We start from the raw sequence: 26,654 nt of genomic DNA, 5'->3' as shown, positions 1-26,654 counted from the left end.
TTTCTGTCTCCTATTGGATGTAACTGAGAAGCCGAACTTCATGTTTTCTTCAGGATGGTTTGTAACGACTTGTCTCCGAATACAGAAATAACAGAAAAGACGTCAACTGAAGGGAATGACACTGACAGTAAAACTGCTCTGTCACCCTGGGTGAGGCCAAGTTAGTCACCTCACCTGCTGTTGGTCACACTGTAGGAGACAAATGACCGACACGTGTAAGGACCCTGCGCAGAGAGCTCACTCAGAAACGGCGCTACATAAAATAACAACATGGCGGACACACTCAACAAGTCTTAAATAATTTCAGTCAGTCAGCCAGTCAGTCATTATCCAACCCACTGTATCCTAACACAGGGTCAAGGGGGTCCACTGGAGCCAATTCCAGCCAGCACAGGGTACAAGGCAGGAAACAAACCCCAGGCAGGGCACCAGCCCACCGCAGTAAATAATGTCATCTGACAATAAATCAGCTTGAGCTTCATTTATAAAGTGAGTGGCAGTGCCCGGCCTGTTGACATTATGACCACACTTCACTGACCCTGCTGTCCAATCACAGTAAAGGTCACTCCTGGCATGGCCTCCTGCTGCAGCGCCCCCTAGTGGCTCCAAGTCTAATCACTAAACATTTTACTCTTCATTTACTCCTGCAGTGGAGCAGCACATCAGCTGTAAGAGGCGGTGATGAATACTTTAAAGAGATGAACTCTGACACCATTAAGTGCATCTGCTCAGCTGATAGACGAGAAAAATATCTGATGAGTGTAAAGAGCAAATAAAAGAGGAAAAAATAAGAATAGAGCAGACCGAGAGCTGGGGGGCACACACTGAACACACACCTTTAGCACACAATGGACGGCCACACGCCTTTAACACGCTGACCACTGGGAGATTCACACACAACACCAGCAGTGGGCGTCATGGTCCTGGTCTGCCCTCACTGGTTTCTCTTGTGACCACTTTGACTTTTATTAAAATGCCTTCAGAAGCTGGTAAAGTGTAGCATCAGGCTCAGAGATTACTGGCAGTGAAGGAGCTGCTCCATGGCTGGACGTGGCCTCAGCTTATCAAGTTCTACCCCTGACTTTATAAACTTGGAAACAAACCTGAGCTCATAACCATAAGATGAATGGTGCAGATTAGAGAAAGTAAAGCTACTAACTGGTGGTCTGAAATCCAACAAAAGTCAAGTGTGAAGAGCAGCTTGAGTGCAGAGCCCATACTAGTAGGACTGGACCTTAAACTGCGGCTCCACATGACAAGTAGTGCTGACTGACTGACTGACAGACAGACAGACAGACAGACAGACAGACAGACAGACAGACAGACTCACCAGGTATGTTCAGCTTCTCACTGCTCCTCTCCATGGTGTCCCCTCTCAGAGTCTCGTGTTTCACCACACAGATGTACTTCACATCCTCCAGGTCACTCAGAGTTCTGGGGGTGAAGATGGCCTTAGACTCCAGCTGGTATCTCCTTTTTCCTCTCTGAGGGTCACACTGTAAAGTCCTGATGTCTGGTCCCCTCTTTCCTGCCGTGTGGCAGTCCCAGGTCACTGTGATGTCTTTAGGGTAGAAGTCCTGGATGGAGCAGCTCAGGGTGCAGGGCTGGCCAAGTCCTTTAAACTCAGTCACCTGAATGTCTGACATGACGGGTCGATTGTGCAGACCTGAGAAGACAAACACAGAAAGTGAAAGGGCAGGTCATGTGACTAAGTGACCTCACGGGCTGGGGGTGAGAAGTCACATGACAGATCATACCAGGAATCTCTGAGCAGATCTTCTCAATGGGTTCCTCCATCATAGCCTCGTGGTTCACTCTGCAGATGAACTCCATGTCCTCCAGGTCACTCAGGGTCTCAGGGGTGAATGTGGCCTGAGACACCAGTGAGAATTTGTTACCCCTCAATACAGGCCCACACTGACTCACTGCGGCCCTCCACTCCCTTGTCTTTGTCTCCACAGTCTTCTGTGTTCTCTTGTGTCTCCTCATCCAGGTCACATTGATGTCTTTGGGGTAAAAGTCCGAGACGGCGCAGGTCAGGGTGCAGAGCTGACGAAACTCAGTGAAGTGAATCTGCACATCAGAGACTTGGGGACGCCCGCTATCAGCTGGAAGAGCAGAAGACAAGATTGTGAGAAGTGGCAGAGATGGCGGCCAACACTGAGGCTTTGCTTCAGACTACAAAATAAAGGATTGAATTTGACATCACAGTCTCAGTTAGGGCAGCAGAAGACACTTTGGCATTTCTGATAAGTAATAAAATGAAAAATGTAAAAACAATTCAGGAAAAGAAAGAAAACTTGAAACAAGAAGTTCTACCACAGTCAGCCAGTCTTACTGGGACCAGCCACTGAGTACACCCAGTCCCGGTCTTAGGTATTATGGGGCCCTAGGCGAAAGGGGGGTCCAGGGCCCCCCTGGAAGCTCTGTGAAATGCGTGAAAATTAGACCAAGGAGTCGATCCGGGGCCCCCCGGTAGCCGGGGCCCTAGGCGGTCACCTACTTCGCCTATGCCTAAGGCCGGGCCTGATTGGGACAAATAATGCTGTAGTATATTTAAGTATATATGACAATTGCTCACTCTGACAATTTGTTTTGGGGGCCCCCAAGAAGGCGGGGGCCCTAAGCTATAGTTTGTGTAGCTTATATGTAAATCCTGCACTGAGTACACCAGTCTCACCTGCTAACTCCAATTTGCCGGACTTCTTCTCTTTGGTCTTCCCCATGAGGGTCCCGTGTCCCACCCTACAGATGTACGTCATCTCCTCCACTTCACTGAGACTGTTAGGAGTGAACTGCACCTCAGAGGTCACCTCATACGTGTTATTCCTCCTCTCTGGGTGGCTGGGGGTCACTGTGGCTTTCCACTCAGCTGACCCTGCAGTTACAGGCTGATGTCCACCCTCTGCTCGGACCCTCAGCCACGTCACCATGAGAGCTTTGGGGAAAAACCTGGAGATGGTGCAGCTCAGGGTGCAGAGCTCACCCACCTTAGTAAAGCTGAGCATTTCAATGTCGGACAGCAGGGGGCGCCCATCAATACCTGTAAACAGACAGGACTGGTCAGTCACTTTCAGATTCATCACAATCAATTTCAGTTTCATTGTCTGTTTCAATGTCACTACCCAAAGACACATTCACTTTGTCATCACTGCTGAGGAGAGGGTCCTCCACATCACGGCCCCCTATTACCATTAACAGTGTGCAGCACTTGGGCTGTTGAAGAACGTTTCTCACCAGACGTCATTATGTTATAATGAAGATGCACTGACACCATTGCCAAGGTCACTCCTGCGCCTAACACTTACTTAAGATGCACCTACACCACTGACCGAGTGACACTCAGGACTGACGCTGTTAGCACTTTTACAGCCCAAGTAATCCTCAGGTCTAATGCTGACGTGAAACGTGACTATACAGTTGTCCACGTGACACTCGAGTCTAACACAGGTCAATACAGAAACTGAGGAACCAAAAGACTTCTCATCAGTAAAGAGACCCTTCAGCTGAATGAACCTCAGACACGGTGAGGGGTCTAAGATGTCCTCACTCTGCTGATTCTCTCGATTGTCAGAAAGTCGTAGGCCCTTCAAGTCTGACTCTGATCAACTCCAATGAAGCCATCAATCTGATTTTGTTTAAACCTTCTGCAGGTTCCCATGGCCAACACAGCCGACGATCATCAAACAGCCTGATATGATTCATCTCTGCTGTCACCAATGTGATCCTTCATCATTTCCTCAGAGAGTCTTTGTATGAGAACACAGAAGATGAATGGAGGATCAGACATAAAGACTAAAGTTTTAATTTAAGAGAAGAGAAGAGGAGAAAGTCCAAAGACAAAAGGACCTCTGACCTTAAACACGAGAGAGCAGGACAAACACCATGGAGATGGCCAGTCCACTGCAGAGCACACTTACACACACACACACACACACACACACACACACACACACACACGTCAGGCCATCTCAGCTCATGTGTTAGGGTAACGGAGGACTTGGGGGTACCAGGATGAAACTTCTAAAGACGAGATGATAAAGTGCAGCTGGAGTGTAATGAGAGGCCAAGTGAGGCGACTCCTCAGTGCACTAAACGACTTTTGTGAAATCAAACGTACTGTGAAGGGGATTAGCGCGTCATGGCTGATACTTTGGTTTATTCTTCATGGCCTTTGTCATAACCCTAAGCCTAACCACGACCTTTACTTGGTTTGGGGGTCTTCTAGATTCAGGATTCTGAATGTTCCATCACTTTCTATATTAACGCCTCATTTTAAAGCTGATTATTTATTTATTATTTATTAATTTTTTGTTTTTTTTACCATGACCCCATTTTAGACCCTGATGAGAGCCGTTACTTTGTGTTATTCACGTCTCCCGTATCCACAGAGACATCCCAGCATTCAGCAGGAGACGCAGCGCTGATGACGTCTGAACTGGCAATGAGCTGAAAGGCCATTTAAAGAGATGCCATGATATGTGACTTTAGGACCCCACAACTCTCCTCTGCCTTCGTTCTTGTGATTTATTTTATTTCTGATCTCCTGCTGTTTGACTTTGTCCTTTCGTCTCCTGGTCTCTTGTATTTAGACGACTCAGTGGTCTCGATCTCTGCCTTTTTCTGACCCACGTTTCTCTCTCTGTGCCCTCGCTGATGGCGCTAATGACACTTGACTTGGATTTCAGTTTGGTGTCTTCAGTCATCGACTCAGTGCTTGGTGTGAATGAAGAGGTTAACAGAAATCACAGCCTGAGCCTCAACAACCAAACATCTCAGCGGATACAGCAAGTCTTCTCATTTATCATCATCTGTTTATTTAACGTTTGTGGAATATCAGCCAGTTAAGACGTGGAGGTCCCTAACGTTCTGCCACACTACTTACTCGTTTATTTCAAGGGGTCCTCTGTGAATTAAAACACTCCACGATTTCTGTAAGAAACGTCCATTCTGTGTGTTGATGAACAACTCATTTTACAGTAAAAGCCCAAATCCACTGCACTGACTCCTTTCACATTTTCCAGTTCTTCAGCCCATCGTCTTCATCTTCATCACTTGCTCTCCGTAGTCTTCACAGTTGCCATCCTCTGGACGTCTTCTAGCTCGGCTTTGACTTTTTTAATATGAACACCAAACCTGTACAAAGTCCTCCAGGTGAGGCCTCACTAGTGTGTTACACAGCCCTGCACTTGCACTCCACACACTGGGGGGCGCTATATAACCTGACATCCTCCTTCATCACCCCAATTCATCTCTTTATGACTTGAGTCGTATTTCAGAATCATAACCTTCATGGCTGGCACTTCTCTGGTCACATCCTTAGCTCATGTTGTCACTACAATGACTTTGATGACAACTGGCCTTTCACCCTCTCAGCCCAACAAGCTCACAGACCTCATTTCACTTCATTTCTCCAACATAACATCAAGTCCAAATCTGAAGGTCCTGAAGTCCTTCTGTTCACCACACTACTTGTCACCTGCACCAGCTGTCTGAGGTTCTCTGTGTGGTGACAAACTTTCTAATATTTATGTCAGTTTAGCCTAACAAGTTTCTGTGAGGGTCAATGCCAGTCTGATGTCATGTGAGGCAGAGACGTTCTCCAAACTGTCAAAGCTCTGTCAAAGCTCTCAGACGTGTCAGTGTAGGACTCCAAACAGCCAGCCAGCCACTTTCAACATCACTTAGTGGAGTTTAGGGTCTCAAGGGCCAGAGACGATCCCAGTGAGTGGCAGAGCCAGCCCTGAATGGGACTCCAGTCCTCAAATGGGAGACTCCTGCTGTTGGCCAAAGTCTCTGATCTGATCACAGAAAAACAGGGAGACGTGAGGAGAACATCAAAGAACAGAGCCAGTTAGCTGTGAGTCTGCAGCACTAACTGCTGTGCCACCTACACTCCAGTGAGGCCACTTCTTCAGTGTCTCATATCAAAACTTAAATCCGAAACAAAGACACTGAAAGATCAAGAGGGACATACAAGGTAAAGACCACCTTACCCTGGTGTCCATCAGTCAACAGAATATAAACCTCAGTGTTGTGTTTGTCCCAACAGTGGCACAGTCATTTGCACAGTCATTGGCACAGCTGCCTCACAGCTCCACAGTCCCAGGTTCAAATTCCTGTATTGAGTTTCCCAGTCCTACCCGTGTCCGCCTGCTTTTTTATATCCCCGCAGATTCTGCAATCCCCCCCTCACATTCCACAGACCTGCACATTCGGTCAATCAGTGACTATAAATTGGGTCAGAGTGAGTTTGGCTGCAGTTGTGCCCACTGATGAGCTGGCATTCTGCCCTGCGTTGGTCCTCCATTACACCCTGAATAGGCCTGACCCTGTCAGCAGTCACTCAATGGAGGGTCGGCGCTCGTTTGGCTCATCGAGTCTCCACAGCTTCCTCCTACAGATCAGACTGGACTGTGACCTCGATGGCCTGACCTCACTGTGACGTTCCTTTAATGGCCACTATGGCCGCTGACCTCACATGTCACCTAACTCCCTTTTTCTGCTGATTGTTCCCCCCTCAGACCCTCTGACTCCCCTGCTGATCGTTCATTTAGTGGTCACATCACTGCTCTGTCACCTCATTGCTCTGTCAATTCACTGCCCTGTCACTTCTCTGCACTGTCACCTCACTGCTCTGTCACTTCACTACTGTGTCACTTCACTGCTCTGTCACTTCACTGCTCTGTCAATTCACTGCTCTGTCACTTCATTGCCCTGTTACATCACTACACAGTCACTTCATTGCTCCGTCACTTCACGTCTGTGTCACTTCACTGCCCTGTCACCTCACTGCTCTGTCACCTCACTGCTCTGTCACTTCATTGCCCTGTCACATCACTACACTGTAACTTCACTGCTCTGTCACTTCACTGCCCTGTCACTTCACTTGTCTGTCACCTCACTACACTGTCACTTCTCTGCACTGTCACCTCACTGCCTTGTCACCTCACTGCTCTGTCACTTCACTTCTCTGTTACCTCACTGCTGTGTCACTTCACTGCTGTGTCACTTCACTGGTCTGTCACCACACTGCTCTGTCACTTCACTTCTGTGTCACTTGACTGCTCTGTCACTTCACTGCTCTGTCACTTCTCTGCACTGTCACCTCACTGCTCTGTCCCTTCACTGGTCTGTAACCTCACTACACTGTCACTTCACTACACTGTCACTTCACTTTTCTGTCACCTCACTGCTCTGTCACTTCACTTCTGTGTCACTTTACTGCTCTGTCACTCCACTGCTCTGTCACTTCACTTCTGTGTCACTTCACTTCTCTGTCACCTCACTGCTCTGTCACTTCAGTGCAGTGTCACTTCACTGGTCTGTCACCTCACTGCTCTGTCACTTCATTGCCCTGTCACATCACTACACTGTCACCTCATTGCTCCATCACTTCACTTCTGTGTCACTTCACTGCCCTGTCACCTCACTGCTCTGTCACTTCATTGCCCTGTCACATCACTACACTGTCACCTCATTGCTCCATCACTTCACTTCTGTGTCACTTCACTGCCCTGTCACCTCACTGCCCTGTCACTTCACTGCCCTGTCACCTCACTGCTCTGTCACTTCATTGCCCTGTCACATCACTACACTGTCACCTCATTGCTCCATCACTTCACTTCTGTGTCACTTCACTGCCCTGTTACTTTACTACCCTGTCACATCACTACACTGTCACTTCACTACACTGTCACTTCACTTTTCTGTCACCTCACAGCTCAGTCACTTCACTTCTGTGTCACTTTACTGCTCTGTCACTTCACTGCTGTGTCACTTCACTGGTCTGTCACCTCACTGCTCTGTCACTTCACTTCTGTGTCACTTTACTGCTCTGTCACTTCACTACACTGTCACTTCACTTTTCTGTCACCTCACTGCTCTGTCACTTCACTTCTGTGTCACTTCACTGCCCTGTTACTTTACTACCCTGTCACATCACTTGTCTGTCACCTCACCACACTGTCACTTCTCTGCACTGTCACCTCACTGCCTTGTCACCTCACTGCTCTGTCACTTCACTGCTGTGTCACTTCACTGGTCTGTCACCTCACTACACTGTCACTTCACTTGTCTGTCACCTCACTGCTCTGTCACTTCACTTCTGTGTCACTTTACTGCTCTGTCACTTCACTGCTCTGTCACTTCTCTGCACTGTCACCTCACTGCTCTGTCACTTCACTGCTGTGTCACTTCACTGGTCTGTCACCTCACTACACTGTCACTTCACTTTTCTGTCACCTCACTGCTCTGTCAACTCACTCCTCTGTCACTTCACTGCTCTGTCACTTCATTGCCCTGTCACGTCACTACACTGTCACTTCATTGCTCCATCACTTCACTTCTGTGTCACTTCACTGCCCTGTTACTTTAATACCCTGTCACATCACTACACTGTCACCTCACTGCTCTGTCACTTCACTGCTGTGTCACTTCACTGCTCTGTCACCTCTGCTTTGCCAACAACATTCTAAAATCCAACTTCAAAGTGTGACACTAAAACAGCAGCCATGTGGTGCACTTTACACCAGTGGAGTGGTGGACTTACCTGGTGTGTCACCGGTCACCGTCTTCTCCACCTTTCCCACAGATTCGTGCTCAATGACCACTGAGGCCTTGAACCCAGGCTCCTGGACCACAGACAGTGGGACAGAGCAGACACTCACTGTGCTGAAGGTCCCATCACTGTTATCTGTGATTTCTGGGGGGTTCACTGACTCTGAGGTGACTTCTCTGCCTCCCACTGACCACATGAAGTTGATGTCTTTGGGGTGAAACTCATCAGCTCTGACCTGCAGCTTCACGTCGGTGTCCGAGTCCTGAGAGACGTTCTCGGTGTCTGAGAGTTGAGGACGAACTGGAGATCAGGGACAGGAGAGACAACAGTGAGTGACAAAATGGAGTCGGGGACAGTGAGCTGGACTGGCCAAGCAGGAGGTCACTTACTGGATATGTATGGTAATGTGACAGTGCGCTCCACGCTCCTCCGGGTGAGCCGATGACGGACACGACACCTGCACACTGCCCTCTCGTGGTCAGCTCGTGTCGGTGTAAACTGCAGGGTCACGGGGGTCTCTGTCCTAAAGAAGCCTTCCTTAGGAGGGTCTGTCTTCAGATGGTAACCAGAGGGGCTATTTAGGGGCACTGAGGCAATGTCCTCACAGTCTCTCTGCTGATTGTCAAGTTTGACCTCCTGGTCATTGATAAACCACTGCTGAGTGACCAGTCCAAGTCTCCAGCCTGTGAGGGTGCACTTCACTGACCCAAGGTCACCCTGGACCAGCTTGAGGGGGATGAGAGGTGACAGGGACACTGAAACAGAGAAAGAGAGAGCAGGTGACAGAAGTGACCAGCCGAGCAGAGTGACGTGGTCAGTAATGTCCAGGAAACATCTTAAGGAGGTGACTTGTGTGACTTGGTAACAAAAAACTAAATACAATACAATACCATTTATTTTTTTATAGCCCATAATCACACAAGAAGTGCCACAATGGGCTTTAACAGACCCTCCCTGCCTCTTGTCAGCCCCCCAGCATCGACTCTCTAAGAACAGAAGGAAAAACTCCCAAGAAAACCTTGTAGGGAAAAATAGAAGAAACCTCCGGAAAGGCAGTTCAAAGAGAGAGACCCCTGATCATGTAGGTTAGGCGTGCAGTGGGTGTCAAAAGAGAAAGGGGGGGGGTCAATACAACACAATAGACAGAACAGAACAAATCCTCAATACAGTATAAAAATACAAATTGTAGAAGTACGGAGTAGAATTTAACAGTAGATGATATCACATAAGAAGATTTGGATTTCTTTAGAGTCCTGGAGACCTCATCCATCAAGCGGCCTCCCCCATTGGCCGTTCCACAGGTGAGTCAGCGCTGGGCCAGCCAATCCGATGACAGGACCCCTCCACCCCACGATTCCTGTGATCCTCCATCAGGGATGACTTTATATCAGGCAGGCAAAACAACTTATGAACTTATAAATAAGGAAGTGACAACGATGACAAATTGATTTGCGTTTTACAGTCCAGTGTCCTGCAGTGAGGCCTCATCTGTCCCAACTTTACTGTCACTTACTGTTTCATTTATTTCTCTGTTTCCACACCTCTTCCATTTTCTTGCTCAGTTTCTTTTCTCTATCTTTCAGTTTTCTTTCATTTATTTTCTACCTGAAGCTGCCCTCAGGGTCACATCAAGTGCTGAGGACGTTAAACTGTGGTCACCACCACCACCGCTGGTCAGGCCACATCACATAGCAAAGGACTTGAGAGGCACAGCCAGCAGTGACCATAAATGACTCTGTGAGCTTGAAGGTGGACTGTAGGGGACAAAGGACAAAGGCAGTGAGGGCCAATATGGTAGGCTGCAGTGTGACCTGAGGGCACAGCACATTGATGAGGCCCGAGACTTCCATCTTCACCAGCAGGGGTCTCAGTCTTCAAACCATCTGATTCGGTCAGAAACTTTAATAAAATCTCATTTAGTAAAAGTGACCGACCTCACCAGGCTCACTGAATGGCAGCTCAGCAGACACCAGCAGAGGGCACTGTGTTCACCTGCCAGTTTGCTTATCAATGAACATGAAGAGAATGAAGACCAGCAGTTTGACTATCAGTGGAACTCAACACACAACGTACTTTCTCTTAATTCTGCTCCTACCACTACTGCTGTTTGATCTTCTCACACGAGTGTCTACGGGTGTTAGTTTGAGGCCTCCATTACTGCTATAGCTGCACCTTTGAGAATCAAAAACCAGCGACTCAACTGTAACACACAACAGGACAGGCAGTGGAGATCACAGCAGACTCACCTGTGAAGAACCAGAAGACAGTGAGGAGGAGGAGAAGGAAGGTGATGGCTGCAATCACGATGACTGCCACCTCTCCGCCAGTCAGTCCCTCGTCTGTACAAGAGAACACAAGACAGGAGTCACATGAGGACCACTTTGGGACCCCGACATGATTATCTGTCGTCTCCAGATTGTTCAATTAGGGTCACCACAGCCCCTGTCACATGACTGGTAACACTCATGCTACTGGTCAGTCACAGGAGGAGACACAAATCAGCACAACACACAGTCAGACTCTGTCTTCTATATAGCGCCTTTGTAAGGAATAAAACAACCGGAGGAGCTTTACATGTAAACCTCCGCACTGTGAAGATGACGACGTTTGTATCTCTCACTGCTGGTTAAGTGATGTGCTGAGGATCAAACAGCGAGTGTCAGAAGGGACTTAAACCAGCAGCTTTGGGGGTCCACTGGGCATCCATGAGGCCACAAACAGACAAACTGCCTTCCATGTCTGTGATGGGCCCCTCAGAGTGGGGTGGTCACCCAAAGAGAGTCCTCCGTTACTAATTACTAAGGAGTCCTCTTTGTTACGATTTGAGCTTTTTATGAATTTCTCCTGAGCTTACCCTGAGGTGTAAATCTCTTCTTCTGGAGTTTTCATTCCTAGGGTATCTAACTCTCTTCTGGATTAGAGTCTCCATTTACAAATTTACTTGAATGTTTTGCCTTTTCATTAAGATGGTGCTCCTCAGTGTGGAACATCACGGCTCACTCTCTCAGTCACATTTAATGTTTTATTGTTCATTTTCTGGCTTTCTTGTGGTTTTTGAGTCAAGTCTGTGGATGCTCACATCACGTGTACACATTGAAGAGCTTCTCGTATTGAACCTTCAGTTTGGTGAGGCACTTTGGGCTCCACCACAATTGCTGCAGGGCTGATCTGAGATGGGTTGCATCATCAGAAATCATCACCATCTGAAGTGGAGATGTGGGAAGTGTGGAATAGATAGATAGATAGATAGATAGATAGATAGATAGATAGATAGATAGATAGATAGATAGATAGATAGATAGATAGATAGATAGATAGATAGATAGATAGATAGATAGATAGATAGATAGATAGATAGATAGATACTTTATTAATCCCAATGGGATTAGTGGCAGACGATTACAGCGCCTGCTCATCCAAGGGAAGCTGACACTCTCACGACACTCCCCTTGATATGCAATCACTTGAGAAGTAAAATGGAGGACCTCCATAGACCTCACTGCGCTACATGAGAAGATGCTCTTTAATCAGAAACAGTCCTGGTGCACAGACACTGACACAACACCAGAATCCTGTCCTCCTCATCGGTCGTACCTTTCAGTTAAAGGCTGACTGTTCTTTCTACTTTGGGAACTGCAGCACACGATATTTAGAGCCATTTGTTCTTCTCCCTCTGCAGACTCAGGATGAAGCTTTATAGACATTGTATGACATCATCACAAGGCCTGAACGTTCACATCCAGAGTCTGTCCATGTCAGAGCAGGAGACTGTGATCTTAGACACTGTTCACAAGAACTCAAAATCTCTCTTTCCTTAGTAAAGACATATCTAAGCCCAGTACAGTAATGTCCTAAAATAAGACGTCGCTCCAGTCCAGATCTGACAGCTTTGTCAAATTCAGTTCATTCTGCTCCCTCCTCAAATATTATGTGAGACAGAACAGCTGACCTTCAAGACGTTTATGGCATTTCTGTTATTTACTTATGAAACACATTTTTAATGTAATAGTGAAAAGTTAGTTCAGTCAGGAGCTACAAACTGAGGACAAGACGTGAGACTTTAACGCATTACACAACTTCATTACTGAGTAACGTAATCAGATTACTGGAGTGGGTTACTTTGTACCTGTGACAGAATAATTCAGAGGTAACAACAGTTAAGTATTTTGGTTGTCACTGCACATTGACATACTGCATATAAACATCCATCCATCCATTTTCCAACCCGCTGAATCCGAACACAGGGTCACGGGGGTCTGCTGGAGCCAATCCCAGCCAACACAGGGCACAAGGCAGGAAACAATCCTGAGCAGGGTGCCAACCCACCGCAGGACACACACAAACACACCCACACACCAGGGCCAATTTAGAATCGCCAATCCACCTAACCTGCACGTCTTTGGAATGTGGGAGGAAACCGGAGTGCCCGGAGGAAACCCACGCAGACACGGGGAGAACATGCAAACTCCACGCAGGGAGGACCCGGGAATCGAACCCAGGTCCGCAGATCTCCTAACTGCGAGGCAGCAGCGCCACCGTGCCGCCCTTGCATATAAACATTTGTTTTAGAAATGTTATAAAGAGAAAGCTGAAATGGTCAAGTAACTAAATACACAGAATGTTCCAGAAGGACGGCTCAGGACACAAGCTGTCGTCAGGTTCCTCCACGCGCCCGGTAAGACTTGCTAGTTGGCTCATAACAGAATAAGAGCAGAAGAACGAGGCTACAATGGAGAACGACTTGTATCTCAGGCTGCTTGTGCTCTGTGCTGAAACAGCTGCTGTCTTTTAACCAGTCAGAGTTTGACATGAAAGCTCTAACTCAGCGCTGTTATACAAACTCACTGTACACACTGTACACACTGGCCACAATGTAACAGACTGCTGTGATGGATGCTCCTCCATCTTCAGGTAAATAAATGACACAGGTGGGCTCACTTTCTCCTGCCTGATTACTGACTCTGAAGGGTTTTATCAAACTTGTCCTCCTACAGGATGAGTTGTTTCTTTAATTAATCCGTTAATTTCTACCATAACCACCCAAGTCTGAATCAGTAAGTCTGCGTCTCACAGCAGTAGACGTCTCCCTCCCTCATCAGTTAACAAGTAGCCCCTTTCATGGTGATGCCACCTCAAAGCCCTTCACTCGTACTCATGTGTGTGGCCCAGACAGTCACACAGAAGCCATTAATCCCATAGAGTCCTGGTCTGCTCAATGTGCAGCCTTGTGGTCTTCACTGTCTATCCCACTCTATGCTGCTGCTCAGTCTCCTGTTCTTCATCAGATGAACTCCTTAGAGAAGTGGTTAGAAAAGCAGAGGAGCCAGAGAGACAGCTACATGGTCTCAGGGAGGAACAGTGGCTGGTGGGAATTCAAGTCCAGTCTCTTGAGGGTACACATTGACGTGACTTCCTCCATGTCCCCTCTGGTTGTGACAGGAGTCCTCTTACAGCAGCACTGGCTTCTGCTTGTGTTTCTGAACCTTACGACTATTCAGAGTGTTCAGCCTGTTTAGAGAGGTTGGCTGTGGTGCTCAGAATGGTACCATCTACTGAATGTGGAGACACACCTGGAGACATCAACGCTCACGTAGGGAATGATGGAGATACTGAAGGAGTGACATTGTGAGTGACAGCAGACAAACCAGAGCTCAAGTGGCAATTTTTAATTGGATTTCTATGTTTGTCAAGGATTGTTGGATCTCAAGGCTGATCAAAAGACAATGGCCGACTCTGTAGTATGGCGAGTGGCTGGGGGTGGTACCCAGCCGGGATGCCCAGGAGGACCAGAGGGGGGCTTACGCCTCCTCCAGACCACAAGGGGGAGACCGCCCTGGTGGCTTTGGGGACCACAGGAACAGAGCTTAGAAGACTCAACCTTATAGGGGCCCATGGCCACCACCAAGGGGCGCCCCAATGCCTGAGGAGCCTTAGCCCTCAACACTTTCACCACACCTGGAAGTGCTGGGGGAAGAAGACCAGGGACACCTGGAGTGTCAGCAGAAGTTAATCGGGAGGCACCTGGAGCACATCTGGGTGGTTATAGAAGGGGTCGCCTCCCTCCATTCGATAGCTGGAGTCGGGAGGAAACAAGACGGAGCTCGGGAGGAGAGGAGTGCAGGCGGACCAGAGAAAGAGAGGCTTTGTGAGGCCTGGACTTTAGGGGAGTTTTGGGGTTGTGTGTGTCACTTTATTCTGTATATATTGTAAATAAACGTGTGCTGGGTGAACTAACGATGTCTGCCTGTCTGTGTCCGGGTCAGTTACCACAGTAGTCATTTCATCTGATTCTAAACGCTCAAGTGCAGAGACATGCTGAGCTGTCACTACTCACCACGGGGTGGTCAGTTTGTTCAGATGGATAGAATGGACATATCTGGACAGACCCAATGGGTGGTGAGGGCTCACTGGAGGTGACTACCATCTGATGTCTTTGTTCAGAACGAGCTGAACGTTCACCTCAGCAGGAGTTCTCCATACATCTCAGGAGGGTCAGGTCCATAAAGTCTGAATGGACCACCTCAACAGTGGAGACGCACTGCACAGAGCTGCTGTCAGAATGTGTAATGGACAGTGTGTGCTCTTTAAAAATGTTTTTTCCTTATATATTTTTTCTGAGCTTTATAAATACAGTATATATATATATATATATATATATATATATATATATATATATATATATATATATATATATATATATATATATATATGTTCTTTGTTTGGGGGTCTATTTTGACAGCAAAACAAAACAACAAACCATCCCCATGTTTCTGATTAAGAAGAGCAGCCATGGATTGTGAGTAGTGATGGATGTTTAAATGTTCTGCTATAAAAGGCACCTGAGGACCAAGAGAGGGCAGCAGAATTAGAATTAGAATTAGAATTAGGATCTTCACTCCGGCCTTCAGAAAGTCCCACTGATCCCCTCAGAGGTCGGTGGCTCTACTCACATGTGACAGATCTCCTCAGCGGCTCCTTCAGACCCTCATGCTGCACCTCACAGGTCAGGTGGTCCCGGCTGATGGGTGTAAAGCGGTAAACACTCAGTGAGTTGTATGTGCCATCGGGGTTCCGCTGTGACTCTGTGGTATTAAAAGGTGTAATGGCCTCTCCGCTCCTCATCCACATGAAATTGATTTTTTTGGGATAGAAGTTCTTGGCAGAGCAGGTCAGATGTTGCTCAGTTAGCAGATGAACCGACTCGGGCAGTAGGAGGACTTCAGGAGGCACTGAGGAGACAAAGAGAAAGAAAACCACCAAGGAATGAGGACCTCATTTGTGCCTTTGTGATCTGAAATGTAGAACACTGATGTGACAGCTTTGTCAGAGGAACGTCACTTACATTGGATGATCAGAGCCATGGTGGCCGCTCCTTCCTGCCTTGCATGTTTAACCTCACACTCGTACTGCCCCTCGTCTCGCTTCACGATGGATGTCAGGAGCAGGGAGGCATTTCCTTCTCTGATGTTTTGTTCAGACAGAGTGGCCTCTTCTCTCGCCGTCACCTCTCCTTTCTCAAACTTGGCAATCACGAAGCCATAGTGAGTCCAGGAAACGGTCAGCACTTTGAGGTCCATTGTGCCCGGAGAGACAGAAAAGCTACAAGGAAGTATGACGTCGGAGTCCCGTAGAGCAACGACTTCTCTCTGTGATGTCAACATGGTGACTCCTGCCTGTGACCCTGAAACATCAAGGAGGGACATCTGAGGAACACTGGGAACAAGCAGCACAGCTTAGAGGCTAAAGCTATGGACTAGAAAGTCTGCTGGTCAATCGTCACCTTTAGGTCTTCAGACACTTTGACTAAAAGAGCCTCAGCACTGAAGGCACAAACAGAGGAGAAGAACGGCAAAGTGAAGGCCATCAGCCTTTAATTGAAAGGTATAATAATAATAATAATAATACATTTTATTTATATAGCGCCTTTCCCATGCTCAAGGCACTTATAGAATATAAGAAGAACGGCAGGGTATACAGTATATAGCGTTGTACAAACCAGATAAATAAAGATTATGACAGTGAATTCACAGATAAATAATAATAATAATAATAATTTTTTGCATTTATATAGCGATAAAGCCTAACAGACACCATAATTGATGGTCTCACACACACACACAGGTCACATGAGCATCTTGACAGAGAAGTAAACTGAGAGAAGGGTAATAAAGTCAAGTAGAGCTAAAAAACAAACTGAACAGATGAGTTTTAAAAGAATTCATGGAGTCAGCTGACCTGATTAATTTCGGTAGGTCATTCCAGAGTCTGGGCGCTATACAGCTGAAGGCCCTGCTGTCACCCATGGAGTGTAGATTAGTGTGGGGCACAACAAGATGGCCAGAATCAGAGGACCTTAGTGGGTGGACAGGCACATAATGATGACCCTCTGTGTATCTCAATGTACCTCATCAGACTTCTGATGTCCATTTGGAACATCAAACAGAGATGTCCATACAGCAGATTAAAGCAGGTAGGACAGTAACAGTGGAGAAATGAGCGAGGGTTACAAACGAGGGCAGACACACCACTATGACCTGCTGGCATTACGGGACCATTGAGAATGGACCACCAGCTAAAGACATGGCACAGCTTTGGTCAGAAACAGGCCGCTGGTGAAAGGGGGGACAGAGGGCAGCAAGATAACCAGCAGCTCAGGACAATATGGATGCCAGAAATGTGGCCGTCTCGTGGTATCTTGTCACTTTGGGCTAAGACATCCAAAATAAGGTAACGTCTGCACCACGTTGTTTCCATTTAAAAACACTCACATCAGTCCGTCTCTGCTTTCACCTCTCGTCCACACTGCCCTAAAAATTTCTAAACCCCTAGAATGGAGACTTTTGAAAACGATTTCCAGTGTCATATACTTCTGAAAATGGTGGCTTGGCTTTGCACTGTCGACGAGTAAAAACGTAGAATTTTAAAAACTCCAAGTGCGCTCGGATTGGCTTGTATTCTTATGTGGCTCATCCCTGATTGGATGCTGCTCATTACAAAGTCCCATTCCCTGGCTGGTCACCATTCACAGACGGACACCATAGTCCAACACGAGAGGAGTTGCTGTCCATGTCACTTATGTCACTTGCCTGTCTGCGTCTAAAGTGCGTATTTGACAGTTTGAATGCTGCACACAAGCACAAAAGACAAATCATTTACTGGCTGCTGCACTTTAGTGATAAACTGTCTTCATTTCAGAGATGTTTCCACTGATTCAGATGTTCTCAATGTGAACAAACCACTACATCGTCTGTGTCTGCGGTCATTTTAGCGTTTGGACTTTCATAGCTGAGTTGAACTGTTAGTGTGGATGTGGAATCACTTTGTTTAAGAATCCAGTCGTTACATTAAAGCACAGCAGTGACAAAGAAGCAGTAATTGTAATGGACCAAGAGGCACAAACACCACAGGCTGGAGGACCAGATTAACATTAGTTGGTCTGATGAACAGGCCGCAGCCTAGGAGCCCCACGTGTGCAGGGGCCTGGGATTGGCCACACTATTTTTAATTATTCTTTTAATTTACTAAAATAAAACCGCCTCCCTGACACCCATTGGCCAATAAGAAACATTTTAAATTTAAACAGCTGATTGGGTAGATGTGACCTGCTTAAAGTTCCTTTTGTGTTGAGTTCATACCACCCGACTGTGTTATTCTGGGTAACTGAACAGCATAGCAGCAAAATTCCAGAAAGAAAATATGACAGCGGAGCACAAAAATGAAAAGCACAACAAATGAAAGAACAGCGTAACCAAGAACTGCTAAAGAAAATCTCTAAACTGATTGGCTATTTCAAGCCTGTCGAATCTTCATCCAGTCAGCAACAAAATGCTGATCCGCACGGTAGCGGAGTGGTGGCTCTGAGGCTAGGGATCTGCACTGGCAATAAAAGAATCATCATCAGAACTACGCCAGTCACTGCCAAAGTTAGCTGATGACCCAAACCAAACCCTTACTGCTCGGGATGAAGCCAGGACACTCTATATGAAGATGGACAAACTAGAGACTTCCTTTATGTGTGACATGTGGCACCGCCTACTGCAATGCTTTGACAAGACTGGCACTGCTCTGCAGGCAGTTGATTTAGATTTACGTAACGCTGTTGATCTCATCAGCTCATTGAGTTATGAATTATGTAGCCAGCCTGTGAGATGATTTTGACAGCTTTGAGAGTGCTGCAAAGAACATGTCACCAACTGTGTCCAGCACTACAAAGTGGACACACAGAGGCACAGAAAACAGAAAAAACAAGCAGATGAATCCACTGAACCTGACTGTGAGCGATCAGGCCAAGACAAGTTCAAAACAACCGTTTTATCGCCGTCACAGACCGACTCGTCGCCGAACTGGACTGGAGGTATCACTCCTACAAAGACACTGAGCAGACATTTGGATTTTTGAACAATATTCCATCCATCTCTGTAGAAGATCTTAGAAATGTGGAGTGGCTAATCTTCAGAAGAAATATGCAGGTGATCTGTGGACGAAATTGGACAATTCGGACAATTTATTAAAGAAAACAAGGACATCTCTGCAAGGTCACTGATGCAACTTATACGAGGAAGACAATTACAGTCCGTTTATCCAAATGTTGATATGCCACTCCAGATATTTAGGACTGTGCCTGTCACGAATGCTATGGGGAGCGTTCATTTTCAAAACTGAGACAGACTGAGATCCACAATGGGACAAAACAGACTGAGTCACCTGTCTCTGATGTCCATTGAAAATGATATTTTGTGCAAACTGGATCTTACCAGCGTCATCAAGGACTTCTCCTTCAGGAAAACAAGGAAGAACATCTTCTAAAGGCAGGAAAACGTGTATTTGATTGTGCTGCTGTTGTGTTATTACTTGGTGTTACTGGAATAAATCAGATACCATCTCCTTGAGCATGGGTTCTCCACAGGGGTGTGTTCTAAGTCCCCTCCTCTTCACGCTCATGACCCACGATTGTTGTGCCAAGTTCAGCACAAACCAAATTATTAAGTATGCGGACGACACAACAGTGGTGGGTCTCATTCAAGGTGACGGGGAGGGGGATTACAGAGAGGAGGTGAAGTCATTTGTGGAATGGTGTGATAAAAACAATCTGATACTGAATGTTGAAAAAACAAAAGAACTGGTGATCGACTTCAGGAAGAAACAGCTGATACACATCCCGGTCTACATTAAGAACACTGCTGTGGAAATTGTGCAAGTCTACTAAGTTCCTGGGAGTTGATGTGACGAACAACCTCACCTGGTCCCTCCTCCGTCATCAAGAAAGCTCACCAGCGCTTGATCTTTCTGCGGAGGCTAAAGAGGGCCCATCTCAGTAAGTCAGTCCTCACCACTTTTTACAGAGGGACCATAGAGAGCGTGCTAACCAGCAGCAGTTCTCTGTGGCAGGAGAGCTGCAGCACTTCGGACTGGAAAGCACTGAGGAAAGTGGTGAGGGCTGCGGAGAGGATCATTGGAGCCCCGTTGCCTAATGTACAAGATTTGGCAAAACAACGCTGTCTGGCCAGAGCTGTGCGGATTTCTAGAGACCCTACTTATCCTGCCTCTGAACTCTTTTCCCTCATGCCCTCAAGCAGAAGGTACCGCAGCCTGAAATGTAGAACTACCAGGTTTAAAAACAGTTTTTTTCCTACTGCTGTTCGTCTTTTAAATGAAGCATTTTAGTATTTTATTGTAGGCTGATTTTAACTATGTGTTTTTATTAATGTCTTGTGCATCGTATTTTTATTCTGCAGCACATCTTGGATGTTCTGCTGAATGACAAATAAAATTGAATTGAATTGAATTGAATTAAATTGTATTTTTATGGCTCTTCTTTGTTTTATTTGATATGTTTGATTTTGTCTCAGTAGTATAGTATGGCCTGTAAACTGCTGTCGTTACTGCACCTGTTGGTTTAGAAAGCTAAAAGCGGTTATTAACTTGCAGATCCGCCATTAATGCCTTCTACCTGTGGAGTTGCTATTTACAGTAAAGGCTGTCAGGGTCTTTCTGCGGATGTTGCCGTCTGCTAGTGCGCCCGACTGGGGGAATTTCAAATCTGTAATATTTCCAGCTCGCTATTCCATGTGACATTAAATCATTTCTTTTTCTGGTAAAGCATTATGACTACGTGGGGCTGTCTATATCCTCTACAACAGGGGGGCCCACAAAGAGTAGCCTAGGGGCCCATGACTGCTGATGAATCCCAGTTTTTACAGATTTGTAATGATGGGACTTCCAGAATTTAAAGACCCCCCCCCCCCCCCCCCCAACCCCCACCCTGCTCAGCCCACTCTGCGTGTTCTTTAATGGCACTTTATGGTTCTTTACTGGGTTTGTGGTTCCCCTTAGGGCCATTGCTTGACCAAGCGCCACTTCATTCTGTGACGGGTTCTCTGCACATGAAGTTGGTTCTTTGTGTTTTGAAAAACTTTCTATCTGTACCCAGCAGGGGGCGCTAGCTGCCTTGTTGGAATGAGTTCTTTAGTAATTGTGGCGTGTTACATAACCCCAATCTATACAGATATGATATTAAAAGGTGATACCCCTACCTTAGTGATACGGCGGTAAGAAATCACATAGGAGAAATAACTTCGCTTTCTTTAATGACGGCTTACATGGCATAACAGATGAAGGAAGCCATGACAAGACCTTCAGTAGTGGGAGCCCGATGTGTAGAGTCTGCCATGTGTTAGAAGGATTGACATTATCTCCCATCCGTCCGTCGGCTACAAAGGTGGGCCGGGCAATGTTCCAAGGCTTTATACTCTTTCTTCATGTGCAGGCCCCCACTTAGGTGAATCATATCAATCCCAACAAGGCAATGAGGGTAGAGTTTCATGCTGACATTGACACACAGAAATAGTACACAGTGGCCATCAGTCTGACTGCACGTTTCCCCAGCTGTCTTTATCTGTCTTGTCTTATGCTTTGCCTAGCAGTTCTTAAATGGTGAAACCCTGTGCTAAACCTGTGTCCACTGTGGATGTGAGTAGAAAAAGGCAGATTTATAAAATATACTTGCACAGAGCACAGTGACATATTAAACTTCTACACTTATTACACTAACATGTGGGGGAAAAAAGAAACTTTGAATGTATGGTGGGCTAACTAGCAGCACATCACAGATGAAGAAATCCGGGGCTGAGCCTGTGCTGCACTTTTAAAATCACGAGCCATTGGAATCTGTTACCGTCTAGTCCTGGTTATTCACGACATGCAGCCTGTTTCAGAGCCTCTTTCTGGAACCTTCATGTGGATGGGGCTCTATGGTATCACTCTGAAGAACCCCCCTGGCTCCTTGACCTTGAGCAATGTCAGTCATCGGTGTTGCTGTGATGGTGTGAGGAGTGCTTGTTTCACACACACCACGTCTGTTCACCAGGCTATGGCTGAACGTCACTCTACTCCCCTAATCCCTAACCCTAAGCCTAACCCTAATCGGAATAATTGAACTGCGGCCCTGAGGTTAAAAATTGTTCTTCAGGGTCCCACCGCTAACCCACATATCCTTCGTATTTTAGATGTGTTTTTAGCACCTCATTTGTACTAATTTCAGATATAGTTAGATAATCGATTTATTAAAGGTTTACATTTTAACAGAGTTTTTGATTCAAAAAGAATATTCTATTTTAATTTACATTTACTTCAGCTTTATTTATTTGCATTTTTAATTTATTTTAATGCAGATTTTGAGGCAGATTTATAATATGGTTTTGAAAAATGATTTTTAGGATCCTTTTATCGGCTTGTAAAAAACACTTTTTAGAGTATTTATTAATAAACTAGACAACGTTTTGACAACGAAAAATGAAACAGGCATGAGTTTGTGTCAGCAGTGTATGAAGAACAAATGCTAAGTGACGAAGAAGTTGTTTTGTAATGATTGTAGTCCGCTTTACTCATTACTGTACAGGCTTGTACTGTTAGTTGATGAATTTTCCAGGCCTATAGTATAATATTGAATGATGAATGTTCCAGTACAATATGGAATACTAATAAGTATAAGCACAACAAACCTGATATAGGTGTATTGAATGAATGCGTAATTAGGCCTCGAGCTGTAGTCGAAATTGCCTTCCAGGCCTCTAGAGCTTTAATAGAAGTCGCCTTTCTCTTTGAATTTTTGCAGCCGTAAATCCGCTGCCTGCCGCGATGTTGGGGGTGGATGTCAGTCTCGTAAGGTTTTTCAGGCAGCTGCGCATTCGGCTTCGGACGGATGTGAGTGAGTGAGGAGGCAGACGAATTATGTATTAAGATATGGTAGTGATGAATGCAGGGGGTGCTTAACAAATATTTTATTTGGAGAGCCAGTGTGCCTGCATACAAACCCAAAGCTAACCCTCTGAGGAGGAGGAGGAGGCAGAGCCAGAAGTTGATTGGTGGGGGGGCGGGGGTTACTGCAGTGGCAAAGCCCCCGTGGTGGGTGAGATCTGCCCAGAAATGCCGAAGGGTCTAGACATTGTTGGACTGTTATGGCTGACACGCCTGTTCAGTGTCACAAGGTCATTGGGAGTTGTCCCCCTGGAGTGGTCCCCATTTTTAAAAAAAGAGGACAGGAGGGTGTGCTCCAATGATCAGCAGATCACACTCCTCAGCCTAACTGGAAAAGCTTATACCAGGGTACTGGAAAGGAGACTCTGCCCAGCCGTGGAACTTCAGATCCAGGAGCAGCGATGCAGATTCCATCCAGGCTCATGAGGATTCTGGAGGGGCTATGGGAGTTCGTCCAGTTTGTCTACATGGTTTTGTGGACTTAGCGAAGGTGTTTGATGCTGTGGGGGTATGGGGCTTCAGGACCCCTAATAAAGGCTATTCAGTCCCTGTATAATCACAGTGAGAGCTGTGTCCACATACTTGGACAAACATCAGCACCATTTCCAGGTAGGGTAGGACTCCACCAGGGCTGTGCTTTGTCTCCCGTCCTGTTTGTGGTTTTCATGAATCAAATAAATGGGCAGAGCCGACAAGAGGAGGGGGTCCAGTTGGGTGACCTTAGAATTGCGTCACTGCTTTTTGCAGGTGACTTGGTCCAGTTGTCTTCATCGAGCTGTGAACTTTAGCAGGTATTGTGACAGTTTGTGACAGAGTGTGAAGTGACTGGGATGAGGATCAGCACCTCCAAATCAGTAGGATGAAGGTGGATTGTCTTCTCCAAGCAGGAGGTGAGTTACTCCTTCAAAGGTAGAAGTTTAAGTACCTCGGGGTCTTGTTCCTGAGTGAGGGAGAGAAGGGTTGGTGAGATCCACAGATGGATTGGGATGGAGAGCACAGTTAAGTGATCATTATACCAATCTGTAGTTGGGAAGCAGAAGCTGAGTAAGAAGGTCAAGCTCTCGATTTACCACTCAGTCCACATCCCTACCCTCACCTCTGGTCATGAGCTTTGGGTAATAACTGAAGGAATGAGATTGTGGGTACAAAAACGAGGATTCTCCACAGGGTGGCTGGGCTCTCCCTTAGAGATGAGGTGCGAAGGGCAGACATCCAATGGAGAGACTCGGAGTAGTGCCTCGGATCTTCGCATTGAGATAAGCCAATTGAGGTGGTTCAGGTGTTTGATAGGAACACCTCCCTGTGGGGGGTTTATAAGCTCCACCAGCTGGTAGGAGACCCCCAGGGAAGACCCAGGGCTCACTGACAGGATTATATGTCCCAGATGGCCTGAGAATGACTTGGGATCCCATAGTGTCAGCTGGCAAGTGTGGTTGGGGTAAAGGAGGTTTGGGCCTCACTACTAAGGCTGTAGCCGCCAAGACCTCACTTCACACAAGAGGGGGAAAAGGAAGGAATGAATGTTTGGTGTGAATTCAGCGCAGTGCTGAGGGTCTCCTGGCTTAGTCACACCAACCCTGACTCTATTCCTGCATTTCAACTTTGCTCAGTTTAGCTCAGTCACCTGTGGTATCTTCTCAGATAGCAGCGCTTACTGGTGACTTTATATTCATTGTGACTCTGTTGTGGGTTAATCTGAAATGTTTATTTATAAATACTGGAGGTGAGCAGAGATGGTGGTGATGTTGTATGTCAGGTCCAGACGTCTGTATGAAGTCAATCAAACTGAACTGACAAGTGTCCTGCTGCAGACCTCCAGTGACAGACCCCCGAGTTATTTAGGATTAACGTCACCTAACAGGTCATTAATGGCACATCTGAGGGACTCTGCACGTCTGTCGGCCGCACTGATGGCGTGTCCGGTACATTAAAAGTGCTAAGGAAGGGCAGTGCTGGAGGAGGACTACACGTTAGTGCAGTAAATGGAGAAGCGGACAGACTTCACAATGATAAGCTTTACACTTTTCTTTGCTACACCCTTTTTTATTTAGGGGGTGAAAGTCTAAGTGATAATAAAGCTCCTTTGGTATTTTAATCAAACATATCATGGAGTCCTCATTATTTCAGACACACACTTCACGAATTTCCTCGGAGCCAGTCGTTCCTTTCGTGCCATCCATTCACCAGACCTTTTTTATTTTTATTATTTTTTACTTCTCTTCTTCCCCGTTACCAGTCGGCTATTCGGCCATCTCATCAAAATGTAATCCCGTCTGTTTCGGCTCTGATTTCTGTAGTTTCAGAGCGTCTGCTTTACTCTCTCTCACACACACACACACACACACACACATATCCCACCTCTAACACGGGGGTCGAGACTAACCTGAAGTCCCAAGCAGAAGAGACAGCAGGAGACACATGTCTGGCCGAGGCTACGAACCGACTGTTCACTTTCACTTTCGGTGTAACAGAAAACTGGAGGAGCAGGGTGGGCCGGTCTGGTGTGTGTTTGGATGTGCCAAAGGAAAAATAAAATAAAATAAGAAAATAAAATAGCAGCGTGCCACACCTCCCGACTGGCAGCTCACGGCGTTTGACTCTCATTTTCTGCAAAAAAAGGGAATGAAATTTAAAATTATAAAATGCAAATGAAAAATGAAATTCCGAAAGAAAGATTACATGTTCAGTTTATAATTTTAATTTGCATTCCTTTTTTTGCAGATCATGTCTCCCACAGTGCGCCCCCTCGTGTGTCGGTGACTCGCTGGATTCACACGCCGCGCCCGTAATGTGAAGTGACTGACAGTTTGGCTCCGCTTCACGGACACGACGGGGCTTCTGACGTGAAAGGTGAACTGAACTCCGCTGCCATGGTCTGTGTGGCACATGACAGCCCCCAACGCCTCGATTCAGACGACACACGAGGTCTGCTTTCTCTCCACCTCTCCGTCAGTCCCGTTCGAAGCCCATTTGGAGCCCAAGGCGGCAGTGCAGGATTTACGTATAAGCTACACAAGCTATAGCTTAGGGCCCCCGCCTTCTTGGGGGCCCCCAAAACAAATTGTCCGAGTGAGCAATTGTCATATATACTTAAATATACTACAGCATTATTTGTCCCAATCATGCCCGGCCTTAGGCATAGGCGAAGTAGGCGACCGCCTAGGGCCCCGGCGTCCGGGGGGCCCCGGATAGACTCCTTGGTCTAATTTTCACGCATTTCACAGAGCTTCCCTTAAGGGGGCCCCTGGACCCCCCTTTCGCCTAGGGCCCCATAATACCTAAGACCGGGCCTGCAAGGCAGGGTGGACTGACGGCGCCCCTCGGGGTTTCAGTATTAGCTGACTTACTGGACGACCGGCTGGGGTCCACCTCGGTGTCCAGTCTTTGTGTACGTACAGCAGATTTTATTGGAGCGCGCGCTTCTCGGGTGATGACGCCCTAGGTGGTCGCCTGTGTCGTTTATTTTCCGTATTCCGGTATCAGTTCACTGCCCGCGTCTTTCTTCTGCGCTCTTCGACTCCCGATCGCCCCTCTCATCCCCCTCGTGTGCACGTCAAGTTTCCTCCAACCTAAAACACGAACGACAGCCTTGATGCGTGTGTATGTGTGTGTGTGTGAGCGCCGCTAGTCAATGGCGTCCCATCCAGTGCTGTCACCTACGCTCCTATAAACGCACCTTGATGGGTCCTTTGGGTCCTCTTGGACTCCTTGCTTGACAAGCCGCCATTCTTCGAACTGAGAAGAGGTCTCTGCAGATGAAGTTGGATCTTTGGGCTTTGGAAAAATTTCTAATATGTAGAAAAATGAAAAATCTTGACTGTATGGTGGGCTACCTGCA

At 46.8% G+C, this 26,654-nt stretch overlaps 1 protein-coding gene across 1 annotated transcript in view; it reads right to left on the bottom strand.

The window, feature by feature from the left end:
- LOC114642422 (uncharacterized) overlaps positions 1–26,654 on the bottom strand; it is a 217,128-nt gene that overhangs the window by 42,941 nt on the left and 147,533 nt on the right. Inside the window, exon 17 of the mRNA XM_051934827.1 lies at positions 1,331–1,631. Within this exon, the coding sequence (XP_051790787.1) occupies positions 1,331–1,631 (301 nt within the window). The remainder of the gene's footprint in view (positions 1–1,330; positions 1,632–26,654) is intronic.

Source organism: Erpetoichthys calabaricus, chromosome 12, assembly GCF_900747795.2.
Source record: "Erpetoichthys calabaricus chromosome 12, fErpCal1.3, whole genome shotgun sequence".
Taxonomy (NCBI): Eukaryota; Metazoa; Chordata; class Cladistia; order Polypteriformes; family Polypteridae; genus Erpetoichthys; species Erpetoichthys calabaricus.
This window is presented reverse-complemented; position numbering and strand designations above follow the sequence as displayed.